The sequence below is a fragment of the Salarias fasciatus genome, chromosome 6 (assembly GCF_902148845.1).
Source record: "Salarias fasciatus chromosome 6, fSalaFa1.1, whole genome shotgun sequence".
Classification (NCBI taxonomy): domain Eukaryota; kingdom Metazoa; phylum Chordata; class Actinopteri; order Blenniiformes; family Blenniidae; genus Salarias; species Salarias fasciatus.
This window is the reverse complement of record NC_043750.1, coordinates 40,846,664-40,869,245: the sequence shown is the minus strand read 5'-3', so window position 1 is coordinate 40,869,245 and position 22,582 is coordinate 40,846,664. Positions and strand designations below refer to the sequence as shown.

General features: G+C 49.9%; 1 protein-coding gene across 5 annotated transcripts in view; it reads right to left on the bottom strand.

Moving 5' to 3' along the window:
• The window catches only part of rptor (regulatory associated protein of MTOR, complex 1), a 125,376-nt gene that overhangs the window by 58,507 nt on the left and 44,287 nt on the right, over positions 1-22,582 (bottom strand). For all 5 annotated transcript variants that reach the window (XM_030093850.1, XM_030093852.1, XM_030093851.1 and 2 more), the window contains exons 5-7: positions 15,534-15,692; positions 12,751-12,897; positions 6,478-6,653 (exon numbers count right to left, since the gene is read on the bottom strand). In XM_030093850.1, the coding sequence (XP_029949710.1) occupies positions 6,478-6,653; positions 12,751-12,897; positions 15,534-15,692 (482 nt within the window). The remainder of the gene's footprint in view (positions 1-6,477; positions 6,654-12,750; positions 12,898-15,533; positions 15,693-22,582) is intronic.

The window sequence follows — 22,582 nt, the reverse complement described above, 5'->3', positions numbered from 1 at the left end:
ACGGACAACCCAGCTCTGACACTCAGATCTTCCTTCAGCACCTAAACCGCCCGAATTACCATAAAAATCAGATCTGCTCGTCCTCCAGTCTGCGAACGTGACGGCGGAGGCGCAGCCTGGATCACTGCAGCTCGGAAACACCGCCGGCTTTCAGGAAGAGCTGCGCAACGCCTCAAACATCCAGGCTTCAATTTCAAAGTGAAGTGAGCGACTTCCTCAAACCGCCGGGCCGCCCAGGAGCCTTCTGGGATGCTGGACTCCTGATCTGTGGCTCAGAAGCAGAAGATCATCCTCTGAAGAAGAACCGGCACTTCGTGACACCTGCAGCTCCGTCAGGCCGACTTGACTCTGAAAGTCCCGCATCGGGAGGAAAAGGTTCAACTTCTTCCTGATCGTTTCAACGCTGAACTAAAAAGCTGTACTGATCTGCAGCTACAGCTCGTCCAGGGTCACAAGCTCAGGGTGAAGAAGAAGAACATGAAAAGGAGATGAAGAAAGTAAAAAAGAGACAAGAAGAAGCTTCAGAAGGACACGATGATGAAGAAGTGGACAAAGAATGAGGACAAGATGAGGAAAGAGGAGAAAGTGAAGAAGACCAAAAAAGGAAAAAAAGAAAAAAAACATCAAGAAAAAGAAAGAGAAGAAGACAAAGGGAGATGACACCAGAATGTTTGTCTACTGAATTCGTCCCCAGTCCGTCGCTCCTGATCGGAGCTGATCAGAATTCCACTTTGACCCGATGCAGGAGCACGAAGCTCGTCCAGTGACGGCAGCAGCTGATTAATGCGCTGTTTGATCCGTCCTGAGATAAATGAGAGGACGAGGACGGTCCTGCCGCATCATTAAGCGGCAGGCCTCATCACGGCCTTCACTCTCCATCCACATCAAGATGATTCACCCCCCGCTCTGGGGAGATGGCGGCAGGCCGACCTCGCCCTCAGCGCTCCTCCGTTCAGCCGGGAGGCAGACTGGAGCTGACGTCAGGACGAGCCCGCTGAATAACCAGGCCCCGACGACGAGCCGGCACGTTTTCTGACTCACAGCTGGACGTCTGACATTCAGATGAAACTAATGTGGAGATGTAGTAATCAGCAGATGTCACCGAGCGGCTCATCTGTGTGGGCTGACTATTGTGTCTGACTCCCAGGAATAATGAGAACACGGCGAAGGTGACGTGATGCCGAATACATCAGCTCCGCCTCGAGAAAGAGAAGCTTTTTAAACAGGTGAGAGGGAAGCGAGCGACACCAGCCAGATCATTAGGACCACCTCTGAAAGGAACAGTTTGACCATCGCAGCTGACGGAGAGCCTCCATCCGGAGCTGGAGGAAAGTCAAAGCCGCCGGCTGCTGGCCGAGCCAATGTGAGCAGAGACGACCTCCGTCAGTCATCTTGAAGAAAAAGGGCCCATAAAGGGAGGTGAAGCACGGCCTGATTAAACTTTTAGGGGTGAAATGTGCTCCTGTTCTCCAGATTGTTCCCAGTCTGCCCTCCATCTGTTCTCTGGGTCACCGAGGTACCGGCACCGCCTGCTCAAAAACTACATTACAAACAAAAAGAAGAAGTGCAGATCTTTTGATGCATTTTTCTTTCTTTTGTTTTTTTAAATCAGACCCTGAGGAAACAACAGGTAATTGGTTGTGGACTTCCTGCAGAAAAGAACTAAACCAGTCCAGAAAAATGATCAGTACGAACCACAACAAGTCCTGCAGCTCAGAAGTTACTACAGGAAAGCAAAACTTGCATTAGTTACCATAAACTTCCTCAATGTGTCTTCATGAGGAACACGGAGCTGAGGTGCTACAGTGTTTGCATTAGCATTAGCATTAGCATTAGCATTAGCAGAGGTGTCCGGTCTGACTGGTCAGTCTGGTGATTATGGCGTTCATTTGAAGAGACATCAACTAGAGGAGGAAGATGCTCCATAATCTGGATGTCAGAGAAGGTAACTGACTAATGCTATGCTAATGCTAACGGTCAACTCATGGAGTCCAGAGAGACAGCGGCTCTGCGGCTCTTCCACCGTTCTCACTGATGAGAAAAGTAACCAATCCAGCAGCGCCGACATACCTGCAGTGTTGACTGATTTGATGACAAACGTTCATTAAATGAACACTAAACTTAAGCGGTGTGTTTTCAGCGGCACGCCGCGAGGTCTGCAGGAGTGTTTCTCCGTCAGGGCGGGGTGTGTGTGGGGATTCCTGAGGTGAATCTGCTGCTCAGATTAAACCCACACAGGTCCTCAGAAAGTGGGGAGCAGGATGTTATGTAACAGCTTCAGCCTCGATCTACAGACAAGACGAGTGTTTTTTACAAGTCATTTACACCTCGGCTGTGTGTGTGTGTGTGTGTGTGTGTGTGTGTGTGTGTGTGTGTGTGTGTGTGTGTGTGTGTGTGTGTGCACCTCACCTACTGAAATGGGAGGCGCAGTCAAATGTGCTCTCATTGAGCCTAATGAGGCTGAGCTGGGCTCACGTGGCTGCAGCTCCCTGAAACCTCCTCCTGACTCACACTCCTCCAGGTAGAGGAAGAGGCTGAGCACCAGGACAGGGAGGGATGGGATGTGCTGGGGCTGATGGGATTGATGGGGTGCTGTTGGCTCCCAGGCGTTGGGTGGAGTCGTCAGGTCCGGAGGCAGCGGGGGAGCCGGGTCCTCTGGGACCGGATCAGCCCGCGCCGATGGAAACCTTCCTCCTGCATATTCATCACCGCCAGCCGGCATGCCGGTGACGTTAGCATGACCGCCGCCGCCGGCGCTCATGCTAACGTCGCTCACAGTGAGGAGTCATCAGGCTTTCTTCAGCGCACGTCAGCAGTGAGACCTTCCTCTGACTGAGAGAACGGTTTTCAACACCTGGCTCCCTGGTGTACGCAACAAAAATGGGAGTGTTTGTTTTGCATTTATGTGCGTGTGTGTGTGCGAATTTGATGAAGGTGTGGTTTGTTCTGTTTCATTATACACAGATTTTGTTTTAACACTGTTTTCCTCTTCATATGAAAACGTCTCCATAAATGAAGTCAGGCCTGCAACAGCAAATGCCGGTAATTTGACACCAGCCTCTGTCTGGTTTCACAGATGTCTGTGAAAGACGTTGAATGAAGGCTGTCTGAATCGTTTTGATTTTCCCTCCGAGTGAAGATGGAAGCAGCAGTGAGCACCTGTAATTTGACACCAGCCTCGTCGGGTTTTGACTCCAGAGACAATCATGAAACTTTGCAGCTTCTGTTTTGAAACAAGTCGCCTCAGTGTGAAAAGAAAAGACAGGCTCCTGAGGGCGGAACCTGCAGACATGCAGCACCCAATACTTGTAATTTGACATCAGGATCGCCGTCCTTTTCACCGCTTTAGAGTGTTTCCATGCTGTTGGCCACATTTCTTTCCTACTGACTGGAAAAGCTGTGAATCTTCTGCTTCTGATGCAGACAAGCAGCATCACGCTCCTGTAATTTGACTCCAGGCTCACTTCTTAACCAGCTGTCTGGTCCATCCAGATGTTTTCTTTTGAGCCTGAATGATTTTTCTCCTTGGAGGAAGAATTTAAAGAAGTGAACTGCAAGACACTGCAAAAGTTTTCTTCTTCTGAAACGACGGAATGTTTGCAGCTTGTCCTCGATTTTTACAAAAATATAAAAACTGTGAGAGAAAAGAGTTGAATGGAACCTGGAGGCCAGTTTGACTTGAGAGCAGAACACCTGACACCTCTGGCTGAGCGAAAAAACCAGGACTGCTGCTCCATTTCATCCACTTTAATTCAGAAGAGCTGAGGACGACAAGCAGCGGGCGCCGCATTCATTCTGATCTCCGTAAACTGAGAGCTCATCGCTGCTTCTGTTAACCAAAGCACGGCAGAGATCAACGGGTTTGTTGCGTTAAAACCGAGAAAACCTGCAGAAACAAGCAGTCCAGAAAGGTTCGACACCCGGGGCGACTCCTCCGGTCTGAAGACTCCAGAAAGCTCCGGAGGAAACGGTGAGTGCCGCTGGCTTCCTGATTTGACGCTGCTGCTGCACATTGTTCACCGAAGTAGAAGCACAGATATATGTTTGGCTTTACTGCAGAGGAAGACTGAAATGTCCTCTGAGGGTGGATCTGGGACGTGAAGGTGACCGATCCAGACGGAGGAGCTCAGGACTGTTTCTGCTGCGTCTGGATCCATCGACTCATGAGCGTCGTCAGAACGTTGTGTTTTCACTGACTGAACACCGTTTTGGTGTAAACGGAGAGAAAACAGTGTGGAAGTTTTTTGTTTTCACTTCACGAGCAGGACTTGGCTTGAAAGTGGACCTGTGCCATGTTTCCTGAGCGCCGGTCCAGATCCGCCTGCTGTGTTCTCACTGCAGCCTGTTCAGTCTTTCCATGTGGACAGACGTATTTCTTGATGCGGTTTCATGTAGAAACACGTTTGCCTCTATGTGGGCCAGGTCGTAAACCAGCGTCTCCTTCAGGGACCAGAGCTGACGGGGTCACAGGTCGGCTCCGAGTCTGACCCCCGCTTCAGGACGAGTCTGCCGAAACCGTTCAGAAACACTGAATTCACCCCGAGCTCCGCACCTCCTCCACCCGCCGGCCCCCACTGCAGCGGCGGGGAAATCCCTTCAAGATGGCGCTCCATCAATAATGATTTTCTGCTCAGCTGAGCAATGAGGAGTCCACACGCAGCGCCTCCCTCCGCCCGGCTCCGTGAACTCCGTCACCCCCTCACAGCATCTTATTAAAGTTTAAAGGAGAAGGTGAGGCAACACTCCGTCCTGAGGCTCCGCCCGGCCCCGCTTCATCTCCTCCACAGCCCAGCAGCGCCGGAGCGCCGGAGCCGGAGCGCCGGAGCGCCGGGGCGCCGGAGCGCCGGAGCGCCGGAGCGCCGGAGCCGGGGCTTTATTTAGAACAAAATAAGCAAACAGCAGAAGTATGAGGGAGAGAGACGCTGAGGGACGGACCGAGTCTCCTGAGTCCACCTCCAGCGGTATGAACACATTATGAGAGCTGCAGGAATGAAAACATGAGACGGCTTGACGCAGTGGACTCAGAGCCTTCATGAGCACGGATCAACCTGCAGTCCGGGGCCCTGTTGGGGGCTCTGCAGACCAGAGACCAGACCACTGCGAGCGTGCACTGAGCTTTATTCAGAACAACGCTTCACTCCCGTCTTTTCTGCCCTGAACGCCATCGGTTTAACACACTGTCCTGCCGCCGCGGGGAAGGACTCGGTGTTTAAAACCGGACTGTGGCGTTAAAAACAGGTTGGAGAGCACTGGTTTAAACTGGAGTTCAACACCGAGAACAACTGTTTCCATGACAACGTGTCATTTAAACTGGAGTTAAACACCGAGAACAACTGTTTCCATGACAACGCGTCATTTAAACTGGAGTTCAACACCGAGAACAACTGTTTCCATGACAACGCGTCATTTAAACTGGAGTTCAACACCGAGAACAACTGTTTCCATGACAACGCGTCATTTAAACTGGAGTTCAACACCGAGAACGCTGTCAGTGTTTATTTAACAAAGTTCTCTGGTTGAATTTACAACTTAAATTCACAACAACATTCTTGTGAGTCCAACGTGTGTGTGTGTGTGTGTGTGTGTGTGTGTATGCTGATAGCAAATCAGCGGTGATGTAACCACCTTTGCTGAAATGTGCAAGACACACGCACGCACACATGCACACACGCGCGCGCGCGCACACACACACGCACGCACGCACACACACACACACACCCTGCCTGATGTAACCTGCAGCCTGAAGCTCCGTCAGCTGGGTTCTCTGAATGCTGCTCTTCCTTCAGGACAGCCAGAGTCTCGTTTCATCTGGAGAGACCGGACTCCCACAGACCTGACGGACTCCACCGGGCGTCACCCCTCTCACCGAGGGACTGACAGCTTCTACTTTTATTGATTTCTAATATTAGCTTTTGCAAGCCTGCCAGAAAAGTTAAAAATGTAAAAAAAAAATTTAAAAAAATCTCTTAAAGTGACAGAACCAATAAGATGAGTGAGTGGGATATCATAAATATTAAAAAAATACAAAGTCTAAATAGGAAACAAACAAAACAATAGTCATGTCAGTTATGGAAATGTTAAAATGATGCAGTAAAAACAAATCGTTTTGTAAGATGTTTGTAGTAAAATTACTGAAAAGTAGAAACAAGAATGGAAGTGATCTGATACGAGTTGGAACTGGATAGCAAGACACTGGAAACATGGAAATTAAACTGAAAAACTCAAAACTGAAATTATTTTAAAAAAGCAAAAATTTTTAAATAAAACTAATGAAATCAAGTCAAATGTAAAACTAGAAAATCAATAAAAAAGAACCTTATAGAGCACAAAAATGTCTTTGAATACTGTAACTAGTTCAAAAAGTTAAAAAATACAATAATGTGGAGAAAAGCAAATCAAAACTAAATAGAAAAAGATATTTGTCTTGTCTGAGGCGGGTGGAGGAGGGAGGCGGTGGTGCAGGGGTGCAGCTCCTACCAGCGGAGGGCGATCTTGATGGGCGTGGTCAGGCAGGAGGTGAAGAGGTCGGCGGGCAGGTCGGGGTTCATGGGCAGCAGCTCGCTGGCCTCGCACGCCGCCAGCTGGATGCAGTTCTTCATGGAGGGCGGCAGCGGCATCTGGGCCAGCGGGTGGCTGGGGTTGATGGCTGCCACCTGACGGAGAAACCACGCCACCTCGCGTTAATGCACACATCTCATCAACGGCTCCAAGCTTTTATGATTCCCTCTAAACCAGGAAGTCAAACATTAGTCCTAACCAGACCGCCACAGGCTCCAGTCCGGCCTGACTTTAAAGAAAACACTGATTTTTACCACAATCGGAGATTAGAGCTCAGTGTGACATCAAGCTAGCCTCAGAGCTGTGCTGTCAGGGGGGGGTCTGGAAAAATACCCAGAATGCAACAGCTACAGGAGAGGTTTAGGGGACACTTCACACCAGCAGGTTTCAGTAACACCATTTTTATTAGAATCATGTTCTGTAGTAATTCTTTGGTTTTGTGGAAAGAGACATTTCCATCGTCTGCATAAAGACGAACTTTACAGTTGAATTTAAATGTTATTCTGTTTTTACACTCTGGATCGTCTCTGAACTAAAACGAGTTCAACACCTGATCTGAGCCCCAGAAGCTGCTGAATCCTGCTTCTCACATCAGAACTCTGCTTCAGGTCCCGGCTGGGAATGAGCCTCAGCTCTCTGAATTGAAGGTTCAATAAATCAAAATGAACCAAAGTTTAGTTCAGACCGAGCTTCGTTTTCCTGCCGTTGCTCCAAACGTCACAGTTTTTATTTCCACGTGGTTCAACAGAGCGGAGCGGCGTTCAGGATCCCCCCCCTGCTGGGCCTGGTAACAGCTGGTTAGGACAGCGAGACTCAGTCTCAGGAGAGGAATCTGTTGCTCACATTCTGAATTAAAACACAAACACCAACAAGCTTCGTCATGAATCAACACGGCTCAGTTCTCCTGAAAGGCTTGTTTGAGTTGAGAAACGTGGAACATAAATTAACATTACAGGAGCAATCTGCCGATTTCTGCCCGGAGAGGACCGTCTGAGCGGGATGAAGGAATGATCTGATTCCATTTGGCACAGCTGCAGCCGGCTCAGTGTGGATATAAATCACCAACAGTTAGCATGAGGCCTCCTGACAGATGTTCACTGAGCTGGAAGACCTGGCGTCAAGCGCTAAAACTCTTTCTGTGTTTCCAAACGCTCTCAGGAAGCAAGACAGCGAGGAGAGAAACCTTCCAGACGTCCATCAGCGGGCGACAGACGAAGAGAAAAAAACTCAAAAATCAATGTCCGGTCAAAAAGAAGAGAGGTGGGAGTCAGAGGGCCAGAAGATTAAGAACATCTGGTTAAAGCTGATCGGTTAACCTGAACTATGAGGACCTGAAGCTGAGAGGTGGAAAGCAGCTTTTCTGAACCGACAGCGAGTTCTCGCTCCGTTTTCTCCTCCTGCTGTTCAGAGCGCCACTAATCAGTGGATTTCTGTGAGCAGTTGTTTGGTTTGCAGAATACTGAGCGTCTGTTTGCTCTGAAGCTGAAGTGAACCCTGCTCCGGCCAGAAGGACCCGACGGCACCAGACACGTGGAGTCAGACCGGAGCACCGCGGCCCGGCAGACAGCGGCAGCTCAGCGTCTGATGCAAGTCGGGGTAAACCTGCGGAACCGGGGGCCACTGGTGGAGAGCCGGGCGGCGGCAATTAGAGGCCGAGGCGACGACGAGTGTCCTGAGAGCCGGGAAGCGAGACAATGCTTGGTTTGATTGGACGGTTCGACGAGACGGCCGGTCCGGCGGAGCCGCACGTGACGAGGCGCTGTGGGTTTCTGTAACGCCTCCCCGCTCATCCCGCTCCAATAACTCATTAGCTGACTCGGTAATGAGGCTGACAGTGTGAGAACCGCGGTATTTACTGTGGCGCTCTGTACGGATCTCTGCACACACATGAATAAATCATATTAAAAACACAGAAGAACACTTAATTAATGGAGGCGTGATAAGATGTGCACAGCTGTGCACGAGCCTCCTCTTCCTCGCTCCCGAACGCCGCCGGGCGTGAGTGGGTGACCCATTGTTTCTGCGCGATGGACTTGTGCCAATCTTCTCCGAACACAATTCCCTTCTCTCTGCCTAATGAGGGAAATGTCAGCGCATTCGCCGACCAGCACCGTTTTAAAAAAGCCTCCGTGTGTCAACCTGAGAGGAACATTGTCTCCTGAAAGCAAATCTGGAGAAAGCAGCGCGACTAATCCCCAACAGCAAATACCACAACACTGCAAGCCGGCGCTGATTAATGCCAAGCAGCCACTGTAATTATCGCATTAGCATATTGTAATCTCACAAATTACCATGAAAATCACCGTGACAGCTTCTTTTCTGTCTCGTCCTCGGGGGGGATTCAGGGCGGCTGAAAAAGTCTGTTTCAGTCCTGTTTTCTAACGTGACACTAACTTATGAGGAGATCAACACGTGGAGGGGGGGGGGGGGGGGGGGGTGTGTGTCCAGATGTGACACGGCAGCCAGACGCCAGCGCCGTCATGCATGAGCGCCGGCGGAGCAGCACATGTCAGGAAGTGAGAGCGGCAGGTGCAGCTCCACACCTCCATCTGATGGTCTGCACGTTCAGAATACACCTGCCGCATGCGCCCATCAGCCATAGCATTAAGACGGACCACCAGCTGGATTCGTGAGATTTGGCATCGGATGGGTCGGATCATCTCCAATAGGGGTCGGTGGATTAGAGCCGTAACGTAACAGTGAACAGGTCCAGTGCTGCTATAACATCTGCATCCCAGCGTCAGAGTTTCAGCAGAGTCCAGGAAAACCTCCACAGTTAAGATGTTGAACTGATGAAAACAGTCACGCTTCATCAGAATAACACAGTGTCATCAGCAGCAAGGGAACTCTGAGTCAATAAACACACCTGAAGCTGCTTCTCAGACGACTGCGCCTGAAAGCCTGACAGGAGGAAGAGTTCATCATCATCATCATCATCATCACTGCAGGTCCAACAATCAGGTTACAACCAGCTGAAAGGAGACAAACTCAGCTGCTCAAGTTTTAGTCGCCACGATGAATCCAAAATTAGCCATCGAATCAGCATCTAGATAAACCGTCCAGTCACAATACAGATCAATCATCACCCAGACTTATATTTTCAACTTAATCTTGTCCATAATAGCGTCAAACCTTCAGTGTGGTGATGATTAACAGTAAAAACGGTTTCAAATAAAATGTCGAGTTTAAAGGAGAGTTCTGGGGCGAGCTCATCATCAGCATGGGACGCAGAAATGGACCCAGTATGAATAAAATAGTCGTGTAGAGTATTGCACCTGTAAACCCCCCCCCCCCCCCCCCCCCCCCCCCCCCCCCAAAAAAAAAAAAACCCCTGCTACTCGCCGCCGGCCCCATTACACACACGCTCGGCCAAACACACACACACACACACACACTCTGAAAAATATGCATTTTCACACATGTGCATGTATTATTGATGAAGAGGATGGAAGCTTTAATGCAGCATCCTGGAAACTTCAGCAAGACCGCTCACAGCTGACTAACACACACACACACACACACGGTGCCACAGCCCTGTGAGATCTGCAGTGATTTTCACACACACACACACACACACACACACACACACACACACACACACACACACACACGGAGAGTAAACATAGCGCTGTCCATGGTGCTGAAGTAATAACTTAATACAATTACTAGGTACACTGTGTGAACACACACACACACACACACACACACACACACACACACACACACACACACACACACACACACACACACACACACACACACACACACGTGTCTTTTTCCACTCTGCAGCTATAACGTAGCCAACATGTCTGCTGAGTGCTGACGTGATGAGATATTTAAAAGGAAGCAGGTGGCCATATAATAAAGCACGCACGCACACACACACACACACACACTCTGAGGTACAGTAAAGCTCTGGTTCCTCCTGCCTCTTCCAATCAGGAGCCGCGGGGTCTGCTGGTGCCCGGGAGATCCACTTCAGGCCTCTCGTACTTGTGTTCCCGATTCGCCGCCGTCAGGAGAGCCGGGCGCCATGCGGGATCTCCCCGCCCGGATCGTCTCCACCACGACTGAAGGGCTCCGCCGTGCTCACTCCTCACCTCTCATTACCCTCACCTCACTCCTGTCCCAGGTGACTCCTCCCCTCCAAACCCACGGATATCAACAGACAGCTTCAGCTCGTCTGTCACGTTTCATTTCTTCCTGCAGGGCAGCAGTGTTTGCTGCAGGATGCAGGCGGTAAGTTTAGATTCATGCTGGATGGAGCCATTGCTGTCGTTGCTCAGTGAAGAGGGGGAAACGTGGCTGAAACGTGCTGCATCCCAGGAGGAAGGTCAGCACTCGGTTTGTTCTTCATCTCACTCTCAGCCAGAACACTGATTCTGTGTGAAGCCGCTGCTAAACTGCTTATGTGGGAGTTTTTTCTGATGACAAGTCCTTTTAAAACTTCACTGAGATTGAAAATAGCTCTGAATGAAGGCTTTTCTCAAGGAATTCTCCTCCAGGTGATTCCAGTCAGATTCTCTCCTGTTTGTCACTTTTAATTCGGGTCTGGATCGACTGTGAGCCGGCCTGTGATTCTCTTTATGACAACATGACGTGTGAACAGTTTCTACTGGATGTTTCATTTGATGGTGAGCACACCGACTCTCTGGAGCCCTAGAGGTTCTTATGACTTCATGACGAACGCCTCTCCGCTGTCAGGAGGAGGAATCTGTCACTTCTCTTCCACTGGACGAGATTCTGCACGACAGGGTCTCTAAAGTCCTCACCACGGTCTTCACCACACTTCTTCACCAAGACGTTCATTTGGGCACCAGATCATCAGTGCTAACAGTCTCAACTGGTGCCTCAAGGATGGATGGATGGATGGATGAACAGGTGGATGATGGATGGATGGACAGACAGGTGGATGATGGATGGATGGATGGACAGGTGGATGATGGATGGATGGACAGGTGGATGATGGATGGATGGATGGACAGGTGGATGATGGATGGATGGATGGACAGGTGGATGATGGATGGATGGATGGACAGGTGGATGATGGATGGATGGATGGACAGGTGGATGATGGATGGATGGATGGATGGATGAACAGGTGGATGATGGATGGATGGACCGATGCTCCACTAAACAACGAAGCTCCATCAGAAAGCAGAAGGTTCAAACTGGCAGCAGAAGCAATAAACGTGGATTTTCTCGTTCTGGTCAGAGACGATCCCTGGTTTTCCTGATAACGCCCAGTCTGTGGAGGAGGCGGCCATGTTGTGCCGGCTTGCCAGTGTTTGTTTGGCGCCCGTCGTGACCTTTAGTCAGTTTAAAGCAGCAGATGGAGCCGGAGACGCTCGCTGACGGCTGCTGTCAAACTCCGAGGCGACTCAGCACTTTCCCTCCGCCTCGGATCGGCGGCTGAATGCAGCAGCTCCTCTCTTCTCCCGTCTCTCTGTTCTGCACTGTGCCTCCCCCCCCCCCCCCCCCTCCCGCTAATCTGGATGAAACCTCCCCATGAATAATTGAGATGAATGACAGCACCGTCTCATTAGGAATTCACAGAACATGCCACAGCCGGAGAGCGAGCGGGAAAGGAAACGTAATAAAAAGAAGAAGCGCAGAGAGGAGCGCCTGTGAACCCAGCCTCCATCACTCCGCTGCACCGGAGGACTCCAGCCCCGGACCGTGACTCGGCGCTATGTGGCGCCGCGCGCTCTCTAACCGACTGCAGATGAAGGAGTGTGTTGACACGAAGCACACAGTTTGATCCTAATAGCTCTTAAATACCAGCAGCATCATCTGCTGCCTGACGGCGTTTTAATGAGTCCAGGAATCCTTCTGGGGAGCGTTAGTCCCGAAGAAAACCAGATTCACAAACAGCACAGGACTAAAACACCACTGTCCACTTTAATCTGCAGCAGGATCAGCATCAGCGAGTCTGAGCTAAAGATAATCCTAATTTATAAGGGTGTGTGTCCAGATTACAGAGCATCTTCCTCCTGTGACTGCTGCAGCTCCAGTCAGTCAGTCCCCCACAGCGCTGACAGCTCTAGAATAACACAGCTCTGTGGTCATTATTAAAAAAGCCTCAGCCACTGGTTACTGCAGCAGCTGTGATGGATTCTCCATTAAGATGCGCTGCTGGTAACCTGTGCTTTGATTCATGTGGGTGTAGGCGTGGCGCGGCGTAAAGCCCACCTCCAGCTCCTGCTCTCTCTGCAGGGCGAACTGTTTGAAGGACTTGACGATGATTCCCGCGTTGGAGCAGTCGTACACGAAGATGGACGGGCTCCCCATCCACGTCTGCAGGTCGTAGATGGACAGCGGGATGTACTGCGTGTAGTTCTGCAACAGAGATGAGAGATGGAGCGGCGCCGCTGTTATCGCTGATAACTCATTTTCATGGATCGGTGTTTAATTATTAAGCAGTCATCTGTTTGACGGAGCGAGCCAGCAGAAGGCTGCGGGAGAGAAACTGTTCAAATGAGCAAATTAGAGTCAGGGAGACAGAAATATGAGCGTGAGGGAAATGTAGAGAGCATTTAAATCAAGGTACCATGCTATGATGGAGCTGTTTAACCTGTAGGGGCGGGGTTAGGGAGGGGGGCGGAGCCTGCATGTCAACCTCAAAGTGATGAATTCATCACCTGTCCTGGAACGAAAACAAGACTTTCCTCTATAAATCTCAATAAAGTCATCTTCTCACTGGCCTGGCAACTGGCTGATCCTAATCCTAATCCTGATCCTGATCCTGATCCTAATCCTGATCCTGATCCCATTAAGAGGGTCCAGGGTCAACAGAAACATGTCCAGTCTAACGTGGACGTTCTACGTTCCACTGCTGACAGGCGCCGGACTCTGACTGACAGTAAAACAAACATCCACATTACTCATCGTGCGGTCGAAACGTCAACAGGGATCCAGTAGATCCTGCTCAATTCTGTGAGGAAGAGTTAAAGTGAAGAAAGGCACCTCACTCAGAAGTTATTGACCTGTGGGTCAGAGCTGCTGAAAGACGTCTTTTAATGTCAGAGAGTCCGAAACGTCAGAAAACATCAGCTGAGCCTGGATTCGTTGGTCGTCCATTTGATAAAAAAAAAAACACTGCTTTGGGGGATTATGGGAAGTTGGTCACCCTGACTGACTGAGGTTTTGTTTGCACTGGCGTGTCGCCGTGGCGACGGCAGGACCGATGTGCAGACAGGTTGAATGTTTAAAATGTGATGTGACTGAAGTCGATCAGAGCTCCTCATTAGAAGACAGCAACAGGTGAGCTTCAGGGAAAACGTCACGACCAAACCGTCTGCTGGAACAAACTGTCCTCCAGGCTGCTTCACAGCTCTTCTCCTCGCGCTCTACAGGATTTGTACCTTACTTCTGGCTTTAATCTGCTCATCTCGTGCTTCTTTTCCATACAGGAGTGATTTTAATTGGAGGGCAGAGCTGTCTGACTGACAGAAGCTGCAGAACAACCTTCTCTCCTGACGGTCCCCGACTCCCTCCCTCCTGGAGCGAAGGTAAAACACTGACACCTCTGTGTTCCACTGCAAACTTTATACAAACATTTGCTTGTTTGGCGGAGGATCTCCGCAGAGTTCCGGCAGCGGCGATGAGGAACAGCGTGAGGAGGACATGGGGCCCGGGGGTCCTCTGAAGCCGGCGGGCCAGACAGCAGCGCTGCATCATTCTAAGTGGGTGCTTACTTATCGGACGGGCCGCTGAACGGCCCCAGACTTCCTGCAGGACTCTCCAGAGTGAGCCAGCAGAGCAGCAGCCTCTGTGTGTGTGTGTGTGTGTGTGTGTGTGTGTGTGTGTGTGTGTGTGTTGGATCGGAGGTCATTAGCACCTTTATGACTGCGGGAACCTTCCTCCGAGGAGCCCGGGCAGCGCTGCTGCTTTTCAACAGAACCTGGCTTTAAACGGCATGGACGAGGCAGCCAATCCCTCTGCTGACAGAGCACCAGTGTGGGTCGCCAAGCTCGACCTTTGACCCCTAATAGCTCCTCGGCCTCTGAGCAGCCCAACGCTACAAATACTGAGTTAAAGTAAACTGTGTTTGTCCAGTGAGACAGTGACACGTTCAGACATCAGTGATCCTAAAGCTTCCTGAAGCCTTGAATGCTGGAGCTGATGTGGTTCAGACTGCTTTCATGAGAAGACGCCTCTCAAACACATCAAATATGTTTATGTGTCTGCTGATTAATGTTTAGCCCGATTCTTTAGAAAGTTCAGCGTGGCGATTCTCTGGCTAAGTTTAGCCTGATTGAATTAAGCTGAGCCTGAGTTTAGCCAGTTCTCAGACTAACTCCTGCTGACGGGACTCAATGACTTGATTGGTTTTTGGGAATTGAACCTGGTTCCTGTGGCTGGACCGGGTTTAACGTGGGTTTTCTGTTTGGAGGCTTTCACTGGTTTGGGCTAACAGTTATTTCTGGGCTGCCACAGTCGTAAACTGAGATCCCTGCTTATCTTGAGTTGAGCTTGAACTGGTTCTTAATTCGGTTTATCTCAGTTTGTGAGCCTCGGCTTCATTCCTCTATGACAGCTTATTCGTTGCTCCTCCAGCTTTAAACCAATGTCAGGGATCTGCTTTCCTTACTATTTAGATATTTAGACTGTTATTCTCATGTTAGAATGCTGCTAATCTACAGCTCCAGATTTATTTCAGTGAGATAATCTGAGGTGACCACAGCGACGGAGCGGCTGACCTTTCACAGCCGCCCTGTCAGGGCGGAGAGACGAAGACTTACAGTAACTCCAGCCACCGAGGCTAAAGACCTAATCAGCTGTAATTATTTCTGCTCGGCTTTCCTCAGATTATTCCTCTAATCACATCATAATTACAGTTTGACGCTTCTGTAAACACGGCCTGTCAGATCTCAGCGACAAATAATGAAGCGTTAGTGTGAACCCTGTGGCTTCAGAGGTCTGCGTGTGTGCGTGTGTGTGTGTGTGTGTGTGTGTGTGTGTGTGTGTGTTACCTTGTTGAAGACCCAGATCTCCCCGTTGACGGTGGGCCGCGGCACGCCGTGGCCGTTGTAGTGGAAGAGGACTCTCTCTTCTTTGGCGTTGCGTCTCAGAGATGTGCAGAGCTTCTTCACCTCGTCCACCGTCGGGTCCAGACTCTGTTTGTATCGCGCCTGGAAGACAAGCGGAGGACAGGAAACGCTTCAGAGCAGAGGACAGGACGGCCCAGGGACGAGCAGAGACACACAACGCAGGAGACGTCGGCCGAGTGACGTCTGCTGGGAGAAAAACACCAAAAACCCTGATCTGATCAACGCTCCTTCTGGAGCTCAAAGCCAGAGACAAACAAAGAAAGCAAAGAACAAACGGCGTCTGTGTCAAACACAGTTAAATCAACCCGGTTCTGAACGGGGGAGACGGGAAAGCACGATTCAGAGGATTACAAAGAGGAAGACGACGAAAGAGGAGATGAGAGGAAGAACGGGACGCTGGAGAAGAAAGAAGTGAAAGAAGACATTCAGAAGATCAGAGGAACAGGATGGAGAGGATGAAGGAAGCTCAAATACAACCAAGAGGACCAAATCAACTTCACTGGGTTTGATCAGACGAAGAGAAAGAATGAAGGAGAAGATCCAGCAAGGAGGAGCAGAGAGGTTTCATGTTTTCACCGTGAAAATCAGAAAAAGCATCAAAGTACCGACAGAGAGCGAAAGACTCTCCCAGCAGGGAGACGTTTGTCCTGAAATTTACCAACAGAACAAACCTGAGCATCCCATCAGGAGACAGAACATGAACTTCTGGTTTGGGAGAATCCCACAAAAGTCAGCCGCCTGCTGGAACCCCTGCAGGGACGACCTTTGACCTGTGAAAGCTGCTCTGTGTTGGCTGGGCCGGCGAGACGTGTTGAACACCGTGTTCACACGCCGAGCGCAGCCCCAACAACCAGATTCATTAAAAAAAAGAGCCGGAGAGGCCCGGAGAGTCTGAATCCCTCACAGCAGCCGCCGTTCAGATTCATTATTCAGAACGCTCTCCTCGGCTCAACCCACACTTCAGGACAGGAACAGAGGAAAACCTGCGTGGCGTTTCACCAGCAGAGGCTCGGGCCAGTTCTCATCTGTGAGTGCTGAACAGCCTGTTTCCATGACAACGGAACCGAGACCAGGACCATCATAAAGACTGAGACCAGGACAAGGTTTCAAGTGAAACGCCGTTTGGTTTTCAGATGGAGCCAATCGCTCCTCCCGAGAGGAGCTGGTCCTCGTTGGTCCGGTTCGGTTCCAGAGTCTGGCAGAACAGAAATCCTGGACGCTGAAGCCGACCCGGAGGAGTGTTTCACTAACAGATGCCTTCACAACCTGGAGCGCCGCGTCCACCTGCAGCACGTTTTCCACGGAAACAACACTTTGAGGAAAGACAATGCTCACATTTCAAATATCAGCCCAAAAATAAGGCTCTGAATCAGCCGCAGTGACTAAGAGGAGCTGGCAGACCGCAGAGGCATTCTGCCTGCACCCATCCAAAACTCACATTGACTCAGACAAAGGCGCTGTTCAGCCAAACTTCTTCTGAGGCCCTCTCACATGTCTCAACAATAACCATTTCTGGCTAAAATTAAAGGATAATAAAAAACACAGAGCCCGATGCGACACACTGCAGGCGGACTCCACTGGTACCGGAGGAGTTTGTGGACAAACTCTGCGGTTTTTACAACTGTAAGTGTGAACTTCAAAACAAGCTGTTTGTTGTGGGAAGAGGATGAAAACCAGGAAGTACAGCAAAACAACGCCCATAAAGCGGACATGATCCTGCTGAGAGCTAAAGGGAACAACGTTCTGCTTCAGCATCGCGGTTTGGAAGAAACTCTTGAATGGGATTGAGTTGGACATTAAATGCATCTCGGATTTCAGTTTGTTTATGTCAGATTTAACGGTGGGGTGTTCTGAGTCAGTCAGGAAAGTCTTTTCTTACTTCACAGTAATTATTAAATATTCTTACAAGTCCAACAGTTTGGGTGATCCTCAGCTCGTCTGAGCCGGCAGGTAGAACTCCGCTACATTCCATCAGAAACCCACATAAACAAGGCCGGAGTCTGCCGCCGCCTTGCTTCCCTCCGCCACCTGTTGCTTACTTTAGATCGAACTCGGCGGCTCGGCGTAATTTTATAAGAGCCGAGTCAGCGTGAAGCTGCCGGAGAAACTTCAGAGGAGTAACAGTGGGAGACGTGTGCATTGTCGGCGCTCGGCCGAAGCAGTGTTTGCGTGGATGGAAGGGACACCGAGGTGTCGGGGAGTTATGCAACAGAAAGCGCCCAATTGGACCGCTCTGAGTCATTATCACACTCACCGAAGGCCTGCTGTTACACAACCGACAGGCCTTTTACCCAACATGCTGCCGCCCGTCAAGACGCGCTCCGAACTACAGAGAGGCGTCTTCAACTTCAGATCCTCGCTGAAACTTTGGGCCGCCGACGGACCGGGAGTCGCTGCAGCTGAGACCTCCACTCAGCTCACCGGGTTACCATAAAAACATCTGTCTTGTCTTTCGTTGGAAAGAACTTTCAACTGGTTGCAAAAACCACTGGGACAGTAACTGTCTTGAATCACAGACCAAAACCTGGATCCTGAACTTGAACCTCCTCAAACACCCTGTTCAGATGGATCCTTCAAAAACACAAAGTACTTTAACTTTGACACTTTAGATCTCCGTGAGTCTGCACTGAGTTTCCCTTCCACATCAACAGAAGACAGTCAGGAATAAGACAGTCAGTCTGTTTTGCTTCAGATTTGTAAACTTGAATGTAAATGTTCCATCAGCCTGTTTGTCTCTGAAGTTTTCAGAGTTAACTGATTTCGACTGTCTCCAGACTGACGTCCATCAGCTCGGCCTCCTGGACCCGTCCGGTCCTTTATTGTCCTCTGATCATTCCCTGCAGCTGTGGGCTCGTGGACGGAGAAATCCCTCATTATCACTGTGATTCTCCTGATCGCCGGTCCGCTGCTGTTCTCGGGGTGCGGAGTCCAAAGCGAACAGACCTTCAGCGGCGATGCCAACGTGGCGAGGCTTCCTGTATCTGGGAGAGCTGCGGCGCGGAGCTGGCACGCTCGCTCCGTTTGGGCATGATGGGATAAAAGTGTCCGGACGCAGATATGGAGCGGAGTCTGAACGGCGTGGCGGCGTTGGAGTGTGAAATCCGAGCGGAGCTGCTGGAGAAGCAGCTGAGTGGGAGGCTGGAGCTGAATTAATCCGGGGAAGCGGGAGCTGCTGGGACCAGTATTTACACTCTGTGGCTTGTACAGATCATTCCCCATTGTCTTTAGACGCTTCGGCAAAACGCTTCATTTACATTCCCGACAGCCGGGCGCATTAAATTCAAGTGGCGTGGAGAGATGAGGACTGATTCATATGTATGAGGACGACGACGAGAGTCCATCCAAACACACCGATTACAGCTTTCCTGAGTGGAAGCTGGAGCGTCTGAGTCAGAGAGCAGCCTCCACCTGAAGGGGGCGCTCCTCCTCCTCCCCCCACAGCTCCCACCTGTCTGACACTCCCTTCCACCGCCGTAAAACAGCGAATCGGCCCGACGGCATCCATCACGGTAGGGGAAACAAACGGTTGGCGCCGGCGCCATCCGTCACCGTGTCACCTCCTCGACAACGGTCGACCTTTTCCAAGTGTTCAGGAGGCGAATAAACGCCAGGCGTTCGGCGGGGAGGCGCATCCGGAGCGTTTTCCATTTGTCACACACAACAGAACAAGTATCAGGCCACAGGCGAGGCGAGGGACGCCGGGTTACACGTGTAGACTGTCGTTATTCACCGCCAAACGCCGGGCGAAGCGGCGGGAGCAGCGCTGAGACACAGAACTGAACGGACGTCACGGCGCAGCAGTGGACGGTCTGAAGCTGCGGTCTGTCTGTGTGTTACTGGGTACGCGACCCGATGTCACACGAGTGGATCTGAACCATCCAACACTTCTCCAGTGGAGCTTTGATCACATTCATCCGTTCACACACACATTCACACACCAGTGGTGCAGTGCAGCTACCTGACATGGAATCGAACCGCCAGCCTTCTGACTGAGAGCCGACCATTCTACCAACCACGTGGAGAAAACCAGTGGTCACGACTGTAAACAGTGTGTGCTATTTATAGATAACTCAGCACAGAGCGAAGCAGCAGAATTCACTGGGAAACAGCAGAATTCATCCACAGCGTTTGGTCCGGTTGATAAAAGTGAAGCTGTCGTCTCCGGGAGGAAGACTCCGGGACACGTTGACTGACTGTTGACACGCTGACCGTGACAACAGCTGAGAGAGGAAATGAGCGAAGTCGATCTCTCAAACAAAACAGAAGTTTCATCACTTTGAGGCTTGAACGTAAGATTTGTTTGAAAAACCTGCTGAACGGCCTGAAACTTGTCTTCTGGTCTTATAGGATGTAAGATTTCTGCATCGTCGACGCTCCGCCTCCTGGATGCTGACGCTTCTTCACCTGATCACTGGTTTCTGGCTTCATTTCCATTTTTCCTGCTGTTCTTTTTCAGAGAGATTAACTGCAGTTACTCTGATCAAAGTTGTTTTTGTTGTTCATGTCTTCCCTCTGGCAGGCCAGTTTTTGTTCGACACTCCTGTGAGACCTTCAGTTTATCGCAGACCGTTTAATATTTCACCTCATGTCTCTGTTGGTTTTGGATGTTTTATAATATTAATATTTGTATATTTTCTGTTCCTCGATGACGCAGCAAGCAGTAGTGACAGTGACAGCTGTGGTTTAGGATGAGCTGCTGAGTGAATCAGACTCTTCTCGTCTCCATGTTTTAGAAGAATTATGAATAATAACGTCTGTCTTTCCTTCAGTGTGAAAGGATCGGTGTGTCGCTCTGGAGATGCAGAAAAAGATCCTAGAAGCAGCAGCTGACCTCTGGACCAGGCTTCAGTCAAACCCTCCAGGTGAAAGAGATTAACTTTAAATGATTACACTAATCATAACAACACAGCTGCAGTCATTTAGAACCTGGATTCAGTCAACACTGCCTCTCCAGATAACAATGTGACTCCAATGTTCCGAAGACCGAGACTCAACACAAAGGGACTGTCCTCTCAGGAGAGTCCAACCCGAGTCGGCGCCGACAGTGGAATCCATCACAAGACAGTTTCCGACCCTTCATCACCGAATCAGCTTCACACACAGCGTAGAGAAACCTCTGCGGAGGACTCAGCCGTGTACCTGCCAGTAAATCACAGCGAGCGCTCACTGCGGGGACAGGATTTATTTATTTCCTGTTGTGGACATGAGCAGCTGGGGCGGGAACGGGCATCAGTCAGCGCCGGAGCAGGACTCCATCCGTCACCAATAAGCAGCGTTTTAAAACGGCGTGAAGGAGAAAATACATCCTGATCCCAGGAAACGCTCACTGCCATCAGCAGACAGATGAAAAGCGTTTGTTCTGCTTGGCAGACGGGTTATACGTCAGTGTCACAGTCAAACGCTCTTCGGGTCGGTTTGTTCCTGGAAAACAGACGAGCTCCGTCCCACTGCCGCCCAACAAACATGACAGTCAGACCCGATATGGTCAACGTGCTGAGAGCACCATCACTCCCACTGATCGCTATGCCCAGACCTGTGGCCTCTGGAACTTGATCAATAGCTACATCTGTTAAATACACCTTCAGTTTCACTCCTCTGTTAGGAGCTGATTTTATCCAGATACAATGATTCCAGTTTTAGAAACTTGAAGAACTAACGTTTTGTTTGTCTTCAATTCAGGATCAACTGTGGGTCTTTGTATTTTTCCAGACTGTGACAGTTTTCAAAGCGTACGAACGACTTTGGACATATCACTTTATGTCCAAATGGAAATGTTGTGTTTCTTAGCTTTTATTATCTTTTGGGAGAAGTCTGTGCCATTTCTGCTCTAAAAACCCTGCTGGTTGAACAAAAGTAACTTCAAGCTTCGATTATGAAGGATTTTGGATTACATGAACGAGCAGAAGCAATTATTATACTGTTCTTCGTGTTGTCATTTATTAATTGATCAATGACAAGAAGGGAGATCGAACCGCCAACCTTCAAATCCGCTCCGTGTTCTGGCATGTAACATGATGTTGTCCACGAACACGAACACGCCAGTGTGAATTTCATGGCATCAGACTGTCCATTAGTCAGAAAACATGTCAAAGAATGTGTCAGTAAAGCTTTAAAGGAACTGACTCATCGTCCGTCAGCAGAAGACCAACAAAGACGGCAAACATCAGAGCAGTGCTGACCAGAGACAACTGTCACCACGTCCATCTGTCTCATCCTGACGGACGCCCGGGACAAACTTCACTTCGTAAATATCTTCCCGCTGCTCGTTTCGTCTTCTGTTGAGCACATCTGACAGCAGCTTGAGTTTCAGGCTTCATTTGCTTTTTAAACTATGACGCCAGAAATAACCGCTGGAGTTACCAGGGTTGACCGTCAACTGACCATTTCCTATATAGCTTGGTAAATATTTGGTATGGCGCTAAAAAGGTCTGCTAGCTAACTTCAGGAAGTGGATCATTAAAAAAAAAGCATTGAAAAGCTAAAGCATGAATGTTTTTGTGGGAATATACCTTAGTTTACATTGCTCATGCCACGTCACAGTTCCAGAAATAAACTTTAAAGAGCAGAACCTCAAAGTGTTAGCACACTGCTAGCACAGCTGGCTGACAAGCAGCCCGAGGCTTCATCTGCAGACACAAAAACTATCTCTTTACGGCTGTTTAGACGAGTTAGTTTAGTTGTTGGGATTTTGAACAGATCATTATTTGTGGTTAAACTCTCTTAGAGAAGCTTGTGGCTCCGGCTGGTTGACATTTTTCATCCAGTGTCAGTAAATATTCCATTTCTAACTCTGTGCGAAACGCTGCTTTTCCCCCCAAACAACACAAAGCCGCGTTGTCATTACAGAACACTTCTCTTGATAGGTTGTCACTGGCAACACGCTTCAACAAGGACGCTCACCCCGTTACATAAAGTGCCTCACAATGGAGGCTAAAAACCGCCGCAGATGAATCGGACGTCAGCGCTCGGAG